The sequence below is a fragment of the Carya illinoinensis genome, chromosome 10 (genome assembly GCF_018687715.1).
Source record: "Carya illinoinensis cultivar Pawnee chromosome 10, C.illinoinensisPawnee_v1, whole genome shotgun sequence".
NCBI classification, from domain to species: Eukaryota; Viridiplantae; Streptophyta; class Magnoliopsida; order Fagales; family Juglandaceae; genus Carya; species Carya illinoinensis.
Genome location: NC_056761.1, coordinates 39715347 through 39728603, shown reverse-complemented (window position 1 = coordinate 39728603; position 13257 = coordinate 39715347). Strand labels below are relative to the sequence as shown.

General features: G+C 34.3%; 1 protein-coding gene across 1 annotated transcript; it reads left to right on the top strand.

Annotated features, from left to right (window-relative positions):
- Nucleotides 1-503: 503 nt before the first annotated feature.
- On the top strand, nt 504-7600 carry LOC122279336 (endoglucanase 25-like). Its single transcript, XM_043089925.1, has 7 exons — nt 504-657; nt 813-1262; nt 1979-2289; nt 4144-4605; nt 6193-6328; nt 6635-6807; nt 6916-7600. Exons 2-7 carry the CDS (start codon nt 884-886, stop codon nt 7315-7317), a joined length of 1863 nt encoding a protein of 620 aa, XP_042945859.1. The 5' UTR covers nt 504-657; nt 813-883; the 3' UTR covers nt 7318-7600.
- The last annotated feature ends 5657 nt before the right edge of the window (nt 7601-13257 follow it).

Below are 13257 nucleotides of genomic sequence, written 5' to 3'. Positions count from 1 at the left end.
AAAATAAGAGGAAAAAAGTTAATTTTTTTTTTTAAAATAACTTGTTGGAGTTTGTGTAATTGGATACGTAAACTTCAAATTTGGTTTATAACATACTTTTTAAAAGTATTTTTTATTTAGATTTGTAAAAATTATATTAGATGATAATTAGATGAAGAATTGAAATATAATGTTTTTAGATTTAAAGATGTTTGGTTGATATTAAAAAATATTTGAGAATTGAGAAATTTTGTGTAACCAAGGTCAAAAGGTTTTGTTTTTCTTTTATTTTTTAGTTTTTCTTTATAAGTACAGTATTTTTATTTTTATCTTTTAAATTATTTAGTCTAATTATTTTTTGATACGTGGCAATTAGTTTAACGAGCCCAACGATTTGATGATGAGGGAAGAGTTTAATCAAATTAATGAGACTTAAGAAAGTGAGAGAAAGCGGTTGGTTAGATCGAATGGCACTGTCGATTAGTGGAAGGTCACTGTCACCGACTCACCAGACACCAACCAAAAACCCATGTGATAGTGGAGACATTATTAATCAATTCGTTACCACATAATTTGTTAACTCCCCACCGACAGTAGGTCATCCCCACATGCCGGATCCTTCAGTTTTACCAGTCACTCCGGAGTCCGCACTCTTCCTCCTCCAATAAAGCGTATAGAGTGAGACTCTTCCGTCTCTTCTTTCAAATTTGTGTTGTAACGCTACTGCTACGACTACACCTACACCTACACCTATATCCGTTCAGATTTTATCTTGATATTTGTGTTGGATCCGGGCACCTTAATCCGCTCCTCCCTGGTCTTTTGTGTTTTAGGTGTGAAGCCGCTCCCGCAACACTAATAATTTGGTGGAAGCTAGCAACTTGGAAGGAAGATAAATCAAAAGATGAGCATGTACGGGAGGGATCCTTGGGGTGGGCCCCTTGAGATAAACGCGGCGGACTCGGCCACAGACGATGACCGGAGCCGTAATCTGCAGGACTTGGACAGGGCGGCTTTATCTCGCCCTCTCGACGAGACCCAGCAGAGCTGGCTGCTGGGCCCAGGCGAGCAGAAGAAGAAGAAGTACGTGGATCTGGGCTGCATCATCGTCAGCCGCAAGATCTTCGTCTGGACCGTAGGCACGCTGCTTGTCTCTGCCTTCTTGGCCGGCTTCATCACCCTAATCGTCAAGACTGTACCACGCCACCACCACTCCCATCCGCCCCCTGACAACTACACCCTCGCCCTCCGCAAGGCCCTCATGTTCTTCAACGCCCAACGATGTAATTTTACTTACTTTACCTCTTTGTTGTTGAATAGATCTGGTTTTGTTTGATAAATATACTCCCCTTGATTGCTATGTGGCTCCACCACTGACCAGGGCCCTGCTCGATTTGATGAGAAAAGATTAAAGCAAAAACAATTACAGATTCGATTATGACAACCATTTTCAAAATTTTAATTATTAAAAGATTATATTCTCACACGATAAAGAAGTAAAATATATTTACCTAAATTTAATTTCAATATGTCAAACACTAAAGCAAAGCTGGACGTGGAAAACCTTGGACCGATTCTTTACAATACTTTGGTTTGCATTGTTCAATCAATTTTTTTACTAGAAAGTTAAAAACTTGATAATTCTTTTTCCGATTAAATAAATAATCAAAAAACTTCTGTACAAAAAATCAGTATCTTATCAATTTACTTTTGTACTAGAAAAACTGATATTAATTGTAAACTCCATTTTTATATAGGATATAGGACTTGTGAAGAAGCCATTTCAGAATATGAAAACTTTTATGAGACTAATTATACTTTTTTATTGATGTAAAAATGTTTATACAAAAACATATCAATTTTTTTTCGACTTATTTATATTATATAGATTTTGCACTGCTGAATTAAAATTTTGGCTCCGCCACTGGCCCTAGTGTTACAGGTTATTAAGTTAGAAAACTACTTCATTCTCTTTATGTTTTTTGCTTTGTAATCACAGCCGGGAAACTCCCAAAGCATAATAATGTCTCATGGAGAGGGAGCTCGTGTCTGGATGATGGAAAATCCAATTCTGCCACTTTTTACAAAGATCTGGTGGGTGGCTATTATGATGCTGGAGATGCCATCAAGTTCAACTTCCCGGCCTCGTTTGCCATGACCATGTTGAGCTGGAGTGTAATAGAATACAGTGCCAAATATGAAGCTGCTGGGGAGCTCAACCATGCTAAAGAGATAATAAAATGGGGGACTGATTACCTTCTCAAAACTTTCAACAATTCCGCTGATACCATAAACAGGATTGCTGCGCAGGTACATCTTTATACTTGGTCATTCATTTAACCATATAGCTGCTATGCTTTGCTTGTACCCGCATTTTGATACATTTTTGTCCATGCTCATCCTGAATCATATTGAAATTTCGAGTTGGAGGCAATCTGGCTACTGAATCATGAAACTGTACTTAAGACATGCTACATGCTGTATGTGGGTGATGTACATGTAGTGTTGTTAAAAGCACACTTAAGCACAAAGTGCCAGGGCCAAAGCGCTTCACTTATCAAAAGCGAATCACATTTACAAAAGCACACTTTGTGGGTGATTAAAGCGCAAAAAACCTTGCTTTTATATTTTTTTCAGAAAAATTATAAAATATCATTTCAAGACTGAGAAAATGATGTAAACAAATTTTCTAAGAATTTAGATGATATTGAAGATCATTTACAGACCATAGCTCCACATAATATCATATGTGATGTATATGCTTTGAACTTGATATAATAGTCCAAGTTGGCTCTCTAGATGGAATGATATCCGATTGCTTATGTTAGCATAGAAGTACCTACAATTCTTGAGCTTTTTGGGTCATGAAACTTTTGGTATAGTTTGACTCAAGCATGTACTTAATTTGATTATGAATGTTGAATAATTTTTTTAATAAGTGGCTATCAATATCATATATGTGTATGCCAAGTAAAGCACAAGAGAATTATATAAAATTTATGTAGTAAAGCTTGCCCACCACGTGGGTGGGGCCACCTCATGCTGGTTGTTCTAGTTTTTTTATCTTTTGTTTTTATAAGTCTGATATATCTAAATAAAACATATGTTTTTTTTATAAAATATTTATTTATTATTGTTTTAAAAAATAATAATAATTATTTTAAGAGTAAAGTTGACACGTGGTAATCTGTGGAGCTGCCACGTGTTTTCAATTGACGTTGATGGACAAAAAAATTGACGAAGGGTCATCTTTCTAATTAATTCATAAGCTGCACAACATGCGGTTAATTCTTAAAAACTTTTATAGGATCTTAAACTTAATTACCCCATGACACGTTTTTGACCAAAATTTCCTAAATCTATGTAATTTGTTGATTACTTGATTTTAATATTGCATTACTCTGATAAATTGAGTTCCATTAGTACCATCTTGTTTTTTAAATCTTTTTTATTGTATTTTGTGGGTTTTTTGTTATTATACATTAGGCTCTAGACAGCATTTGTGCTCAAGTGTGCTTAGCACTTTTGACAGCACTATGTACATGTGATTCATGCACGTTCCTCTAGGTTTAAGGTTCAAAACCTCGGGTACAAAAAATTTCTAGAGGCCATCGGATTGAGGGAATTTCCCCTTGAATTACTCAAGGTGCACTTACAAAAAACTTCTTTCCAAGGGCCTGTGCACCCAAAGTTGGGACTTTGTTCCCTTACACCTGGTGCCAATAAATAAATAAATAAAACTTTCGTAATTCAGTCTTATGAATCCTATTGGCTGGCAGCTGCTATAATGTGATATCCTTGGGTTTTGGTCAATAAAAGCTGACTGTGACAGATTAGAAAGTTTTCTTATCTTGAGCCTATTTGGCAAATTTCTCTCTTGAAAACTTGCCCCTTTATGGCAGGTTTAAGTCAAAAGGTAAACCTGCTAGCCTTAAAATCTTACCTAAATGGTACCTAAACACAATCAGCAGTAAATTTATTAAATTATAATTGTTAAAACAATCAAACAGCAGCTAAATTAGGGGCATGTTTTGAAATGATGAAAAATAAAACTCTAATTTCGTAAATGGGGTATGAAAATGCATCAAAATAAAGTTGGAGCTTTTCTTTTGGATCCCTCATGGATTATGTGGCTAATGTAGGCTTTCTTCTCATTTTTGACAGGTTGGGGTTGGAGATACTTCTAGAGGGAGTACAACTCCTAATGATCATTATTGTTGGATGCGTCCTGAGGACATTGATTATAAACGACCTGTGTCTGAATGTAGCACCTGCTCAGATCTTGCTGCTGAAATGGCTGCTGCTCTAGCTGCTGCATCTATCGTTTTCAAGGACAACAAGGCCTATTCACAGAAACTCGTCCATGGTGCCCGAACACTCTTCAAGTTTTCAAGGGATCAGAGGGGCAGATACAGTGCAAGTGGATCAGAAGCTGCAATGTTTTACAATTCCACTAGCTACTGGGATGAGTTTGTATGGGGTGGTGCCTGGTTGTACTATGCAACTGGTAACTCCTCCTATCTTCAGCTTGCCACCACTCCTGGTCTGGCCAAACATGCGGGTGCTTTCTGGGGAGGCCCTGATTATGGAGTGCTGAGCTGGGACAACAAACTTGCCGGTGCTCAGGTAACTTTATATGGTTTCTTGTCACCATGTTATGACTTGTGATTTGAACCAGTGCTATGCTTTTATATAACTAGGAAGTTAAGGTCTAAACTTATTTTTGGCTCTTTTAATGTGGGTTGAACGGGATGGTACATTTATAGCATGTTTAATGTTCATTATTGTACCATCTCATTTGCAAAAGGCCCATTCACAGAAACTCCCTCGTACTACTATCCCATTTGCAATGGATCCCAAATTATCTATTTTAGTTCACTCTCAAGCTACCAAAAAACTGCAATGCATTGCCTCCCTAAATAATTTGATATAACTGCCCTACATAAAAATTAAGAAATTCAACAAATCTAAAAATGAAGAAATAAAAAATAGCAAAAACATAAAAATATTAATATTTAGAAAATAATTATTAAAGATTTTTAAAAAAAAATGTGTAAGAATCTTTTCAAAGAAAAATTTAAAACAACATGAAAAACATTTTAAAAATCAAAATTTTGAAAAATGTGAATAGTTTTATATCAATTTTCTTGTTTTCGTTTAAAAAAATTTAGTAGGAATATGTTGTCATTTTTTAGAATTTATAGTGGACGTTTTCTCTTTTTAGGGGTAAACGGGGGTGCTTTAAAATGTTTTAGAGTTTGGAAGGGTTAATTGAAATTTGGATGGTAGTTTGAGGGGCTGTGTATATTTACTGAATAATGTTTTTTATTTAATGTATATTTGTCATATATGTAGAATAAGGAACACTATAAAACATAATTGAAGGTAAAAAAATATTAGCATGATCATCAACATGAAGATCCGCACATCATGGTTGTGACAGCATAAATTACAAATGATGATTCTCTTGTCAACAAAAACTCTACATATAAAAACATGAAAATGTTAAATTTTAGAAAATAATTATTAAAGATTTAAAAAATGAAAATTGAGTAAGAATTTTTTCAAAGCAAAATTTAAAAATTTAAAACAACATTAAAAATATGAAAAAGATTTTAAAAATCAAAATTTTGAAAAATGTGAATAGTTTTAAATCAATTTTCTTGTTTTCATTTAAAAAAATTTAGTAGGAATATGTTGTCATTTTTAAGAATTTATAGTGGACGTTGTCTTTTTAGGGGTAAACGGGGGTGATTTAAAATGTTTTAGTAGTTTGGAAGGGTTAATTGAAATTTGGATGGTAGTTTTAGGGGCTGTGTATATTACTGAATAATGTTTTTTATTTAGTGTATATTTTTCATATATGTAGAATAAGAAACACTATAAAACATAATTGAAGGTAAAAATATATTAGCATGATCATCAACTTGAAGATCCGCACATCATGGTTGTGACAGCATAAATTGCAAATGATGATTCTCTTGTCAACAAAGAACTCTACATATCCATTTGACGTAATGGTTGTAAAGAAGAACATGAAGGGGTGAATAAGAGATAATAGAGAAATATTCCTAGTTGATTGGTGATCTTAGAAAAATACATCTTTTGACATTTTGAAAATTTTAAGGGTCTAACTTTTGAGTGCCTCCGCCCCTATTAGAACTCTCTGGCCATATGTGGTTCATTTCTAACACTCTTATTTTCTCGTGTTAGGTTCTTCTAAGCCGATTGCGTTTGTTCTTGAGTCCTGGGTATCCATATGAGGAAATTTTAAGGACATTCCACAATCAGACCAGCATCATCATGTGCTCATACCTTCCCCTTTTTACTAGCTTTAATAGAACCAAAGGTACACTACTTCGTACTTCATTGATCTTTTATCTGGACAGGTGACTCCATTGACATTATATCGTTCCATATCATTCGCCAACTATATTTGACTGAATCAATAAAAAAAGTTTTCTTCGTTTCTTTTTCAAAATTTCACTTTTTTTTTTTTATTTGAAGAAAAGTCATTTTTAATTTATGAAAGTACCAATATTTGAAAAAAAAATTCGAAAACAAAATTGTAGTCTGGTTGTCAAATGGAATGTAAGTTTCATTTCCGCTAACTTGTGTGTTTGCGATTTGTTCTGATTTTTTGGACTCTTTGCAGGGGGTTTGATTCAGTTAAACCATGGAAGGCCTCAACCTCTTCAATATGTGGTCAATGCAGCCTTTTTGGCTACTCTCTATAGTGATTATCTCGAAGCTGCAGATACACCTGGTTGGTATTGTGGGCCCAAGTTTTATCCAACCCAAGTCTTGCGCAATTTTGCTAAAACACAGGTACATGATGTTTTGATCTCCTTCATTAGGTTGTCTAGGGAACTCGACTCTTCACGTGATAATAAGTTGGTGCTGATAAATAGACAATTTATGTGGTGTTATTGGCAGATTGATTACATCCTTGGAAAAAATCCTCGGAAGATGAGCTATGTTGTGGGTTTTGGTAATCATTACCCAAGACACGTCCACCATAGAGGTGCATCTATCGCCAAGAACAAGATCAAGTATAACTGTAAAGGAGGCTGGAAATGGAGGGACAGTACGAAGCCAAACCCAAATACACTGGTTGGAGCTATGGTTGCTGGCCCTGACAAGCATGACGGTTTCCATGATGTTCGTACAAACTACAATTACACGGAGCCGACTCTTGCCGGCAACGCAGGTTTAGTTGCTGCACTTGTGGCTTTGTCAGGTGATGGGACCTCTGGGATTGATAAGAACACCATTTTCTCTGCGGTTCCCCCAATGTTTCCAACCCCACCACCACCTCCGGCACCTTGGAAACCATGAGTTGTTGTCACCTCGGCTTTTTTCTGCCAAGTAATAGTTTATGGAGTTCGTATCTCCTTCCATGTGAAGGGAAATGCACATAAGAAAGCAATGAACATACTTCCTAAAGACAGTAGGTTGGGGATTCAAGGGTCAGGCTTTGAGAACCGATCACTGATACTGGGGACTTTTTTTGAGTTTTGTGGTATATGTAATATATTTGTACGAAACCATTATCATTTTTCAGACCAAAGAATTTAAGAACCGATCAGTGATATTTGGGAATGCCTTTATTTTTTGTTTATTACTCGTAACATTGTAGTTTTCCATAAAATTTGCGTCCTATGGGTATCTTCTTGACCTTCGCGCAGCTGATTTTGCGATTTTGGTATATTGATGTCTATATTTTCAGTTTGTGCCAGCTGATTTGAGCCATTACGTGAGTTTTCAAATCTTGCACGTTGTCGGCTACAAGCTTCCTAGATTGTCAATTCATAATCTGTCCGTTGGAACAGTAAAGCTCATTTTCAATGAGTGACTTTCCTCATGTTGGCTAACAATAATAGTACGATATAGTCGGTGGCGTTCGTTGCTAGGGTCAAGTAATTCCTTTCGAGGAAGTTTAGCTTCGTTGTTAATTAGACTTGTAATTTTGGGGGTGGGCTAAAAGTTAACTACACCAGGAGTTAGGGCTGGCTAATAAACTGTGGTGACGTGACAAGCCTCTCAAGATCAGCTCTGTCAAATTCGAGTTTAACTCGATTTCTTTATTAAGTGAGCTGTTCGTTCGTAAACATAATTCTAATTAATTATTAAACAATATAACTCATAAAACTCAAATTTGTCTTGAATAATTTTGTAATTATTATTTTTATAATATTATTCCTATATTTATAATAAGAATATCTTTAATATTTAAAAAGTTAAGAGGAAATCTTTTTTCTAATACTAAAAACATTACTCAAATCATTTTAAATATAATCATCAATATATATGTATATGTATATATATATATAGTTTATGGGAAATAAACTTCATTCTATTGAATGAAATCGAAGTTACAGCTATAACTGATAAATATTAAAAAAATACAGATTATAAGCCAAACTACTCATCTATTTGGCGGCTTCCCCCGCACACAAATTTATTTGTGACAGACATTGTCTTAACTTCTATAAGCTCTCTAATGACAAAATCTTATGAGATATGAGACTGTAAAAATAAAGATTTCAATTTCAGTTTGTATGAGAATATAACTCTGTAAAAATAGAAATAACATCCCCAACCTCCAAAGGAGGAGAGGGTATCCAACCCCAATTTGGAGGAGTAGAAAAACCATCCCCATCCTCCAAAGGAGGAAAGGGTTATCCTACTGTGGACAACAAGTCTAATATTTTATTTCTTTTTATTTTTACCTAACACAAACAACATAACAAAAATATATAGGAAATATCGAAAAAACAGAAATAACAACAAACATGAACTTGAAATACACTGAAAATGGAAAAAACACTGAGCAAGGAGGCTATAGTGCACTAGACCATCGATCCTAAAGCTACTGAAATCACTGAATATTAAATGAGTTGTTTATGAACATAAAATCCAACTCGATGGAAATAAAAGTTAAAAGAATTGATCACCCATGCTTGAACTCGGATCCTAGCAAGAGCATTTTTGTTACTTTTCAATTTTCACTTTTCTTACATTTTATACATTACTTTAGAATAGTCACCAAGAATTAATGGGAGTTGCTTGTTTCTTCTTATTGAGGCCACATTATATACTTTTCTTTTCTGGTTTTACATATTCTTTACCTCCCCTTTAGATTGTGTTTTTGCCTTGATAGAAATATAAATCGGAGTATATGATGGGAGTGATATTACCTCATCGGTAAATCTTAGATCTAGTGTAACTGCTCCATGGATTTTTGTCGTTGTCGCTGTTCATCCAAAATCCTTTTCGTCGATGGTGGAGTGTACTATATAGTAGAAAGCTAGAGCAACACTCACACGTTCCACAGCCTAGATGCTTAGACTAGAGAGAATTCTTTGAGAGAGAGATTTGTACTTTTGTATCATATTCAACATGGAGGGGAGGTGTTTATTTTAAAGGAATCTCCATGTAACCAACAACTGAACATTTAAGCTTAGCCAGGTGGCCATTGTGCCACATTATTGGCTAAGACATAACTCCTAACATGTCTTGGCATGTGAAAAGGGGAAAGGGTTGCCTAGTTTGGGTGCTGTCTCCCTTTTTATTACATGCCCCATCTCTTCTTTCTTATTCACCATCTTTTTTGCTTCTTCCTTTCATTTCTAGCCGATTGGTTTGAGGCTCTCATGTTTTAACCCTCAAAACAAAATAAAATGCTTCTTCATCTCCCTCTAGGTTAAATTGTGGCCTGAGCAGCTAGTGATGCATTTATTTTTTGGGTTTGTCATGCTAGATTGGGGTGAGTGGCTAGACCGGAACTTTTAATGAGAACGTTTATGTTACAAAAGAAGAAAGGATATCGGCTCCTTCCAAAACATAATTGGAAGGATACTTAATGTTGTCTTGTGGGTAGTTCATATTGTTGCAACTTGTTAGGTGGCTGCAACATATGTTTTTTCACTTATTGATTGCAACAGTATGTTTTCCAATTTTCTTATTGATCTTTCAATGATCTCGATATTTTAATCCTCTCTAATCAATGTTGTTAGCACTTTATTTTATTGGAAGTATAATAGATTTGTCAAACTTTCAAACAAGTTAGTTTTCCACTCTTTCTTTCTTTTCTCTTTTTTTTGTTGTTGTTGTTGTTGTTGTTGTTGTGGTACAAAAACTAAGGAAACCACAATTTCTCCCAAAAGAATTAAGTAGACAAGCCACACTTGCTTTCTTTTAGCCCGTCCCAAGGCTAATCCTAAGTTTGTACTTTATAGGTCTTTACTTTCTCGTGGACTGATCCATGTTAGCCACAGCCTTGCCAACTACTTTAAATGTCTTTTGGGCCATTGAATAATATTTGGTTTTCCTTTCTTATTTCATTCTTATACCTTTTATTTATTTATTTTCCAATCTTCTTATACATTGTTTATTGTCGGTTGGTTTTTAGACTTATAAATAATTAAAATATTTATTATTAAGTAAAAAATCATGCGAACCATTGTTATTGTTCAATGTATTGGTTTGATTGTCAAGATTTAAAAGAAAATATTTCATGGTGACTTGAATCAATGCATGCCTCTTAGGGATAGGAGCCTTAACTCCTTGGCCACCAAACAAGAGGTTGTGTCCTTTGGTGAATTAGAAATATTTTCAATGCATTCTCTAATATTTGAGAAATTGTGACTTCTCACTAGTGTTCTTTCATTTTAGTTGTAACTTTTCATAAATACCCTTTCATTTATATAAAAATACCACTTCATTTATATAAGTTATGACTTTTAACAAGTACTCTTTTATTTTAGTTGTCATTTCTCACAAGTGCCCTTCATTCTCTATAAATAGGGAACCCCATCCACAAATTTACTCACTCAAAATTCTCTACAAAAACTATAGAAACACTTCCTCCTTCTTTTTGCCTTTCTTTCTTTGGGTTTTAGCTATTTTATATTGGATATGAGGACATTCTTTTGTGTGCACGGACAAGTAGATTAATGGGAACCGACGTTGTTGTATCTTGGGAATAGACTGTCAAGAAGCCTAGTGCATATTTAGATCTGAAGGTGGTAGAATCTACACTTAGGAAAGCATCCATCACAACGTGCCTCAATACCAAGTTCTCTTTCTAATTTGTTCTTGTTATTTTTACATATTATCTAGTTTACAAAACATTTGCACGTATATCTTTTATTATCCAAGTATTCGCAACAATCTTAGAGTAGATATTCTATTTATTAAACTAGAGGTGAAATGTTAATTATTTGATAGCCATCATGACTTCTAATGAACCTATTGCACCCAAGAAATTTGGAGGTGTCAATTTTAAGTGTTGGCAAGAAAAGATGAAAACCTTTCTTGCAATGCTTTGATTATATTTTTTTGTTAAAAATGATCATCATTTTGATAATTTACCTAAACTCACATGTACTTTTAAATTGCAAACCTACAAAGAAAAGGATCATTTGTGTAAATGTAGTGATACACTTTTTAATATTTACCTACATATTAAATCTACCAAAGAGATTTGGGATGCTCTTAATAAGAAATATGATGTACAAGATACCGGAATATATAAGTACACCGCAAACCAATATCTTGGCTTTAAGATGGACGATTCCAAATCTGGGGTAGAGCAAGCCCATAAGTTAACTATCCGTTATCATGAATTGGACCAGTGGAGAATGGGTATTACCAAGCGTCTCCAATTTGCTTGTAGAATAGATAAGTTGCCTTCTTTAAGAAAGAGTTTTGGCATATCTCTTAAACATAAGACTGAAGATATGACCATAGAAACCTTGATCTCCACCATTAGGATCCAAGAACAACACTTGGAAAATGATCCTATCCCACCATTGATTTTTTTTTTTTTTTCCCAATCTAAAGCAAATATTGTAGAAGGTCATAAAACATATAGAAATCCATTACACCAGAAGTCCAAATTCAATAAGGGCAAAACTAGTAATGGACACAATTTGAAACCAAAGTCCTATATCAACAAGGATGTTAAGAGACCCATTTGTTTTAAACTGTAACAAACCGAATCACTTGGCCAAAAATTGTCACTATAAGAAAAGGAAAAATCAAGGCAACGAGCAACCAAGATCACCTAACCCACATGCTCATATGGTGCTTTTCAGGATTGACTCTATTGGAACTGATGAATGGTATGTAACCATAACTTCCCAAGTTTATTCGGCTTGTAGTGCTACTAATTGGATAGTAGTCATAGGAGCTAACGTACATATCACTTCTAACCGCAATATTTTTTCAATGTAACAGGATACAAGCGGCATGAAAGTGATGATAGGTAACTACACCTCTGCACAAGTATTTGGAATAGGAAAATTTGAACTCAAACTAATGTTTGGAAACACTCTTCCATTAGAAGAAATGTTTTACGTGCCAAAGGTGAGGTGGAACCTAATTAGTGGATCTGTACTTCATGGGGCAGGCTACACATTATTATTTCAATTCAATAAAGTTATAGTGACTAAATATGTGTCATTTGTGGGGAAAGGTTATGTGCATGATGGTTTGTTTATAATGAATGTTCAAAACAATGTAGTAGACAAATTTGATTCTAATAATAAACTTGCATTCTCTACATGTTCCTCTTCAATATGGCACGCTAGATTAGGCCATTTTAAAAGAATGATGGATTTAGAGACTATTACTAAAGTTCCTAGTGATTTGGATGAAAGATGTTTAATATGTGTTCAATTTAAATAGCCTAGAAAACCATTTAAATCTCTTGTAAGAAATTCATTACTACTTGAATTAATTCATAGTGTTGGTTGTTATTTAAATGGTGTCTCTTAAAAATGTAATAATAAATACTTCATTACTTTTATAAATATCTTGTCCAAATTTTGTTATGTTTACTTGATGAAAACAAAAGATAAATCTTTTGATAAATTTTTCACCTATAAAACTGAATTTACAAACTAATTGGAGAGAAAGATTAAGATTATTAGGTCTAATAGAGGAGGTGAATACTCTTCTAATCAATTAGTTCAATATTATGAGGAGAATAGTATCATACATGAGAAAACCGCTCCATATTCTCCTCAATCCGATGGTATTGCTGAAAGAAAAAATAAAACCTTGGTAGATATGGTCAAATGCATGCTCTCTAGCTCTGGGTTATTTGGGCAATGGTGGGGGGAAGCAATACTTACATCTTGTTTTATCTTGAGTAGAATACCATTTAAGAAATATGAAAAGACAACGTATGAATTTTGAAATGATAGACTACCCAATATTAATTTCTTTAGAATTTGGGGTTGTTTTGCAAAGGTTAATGTTCCAAAAATT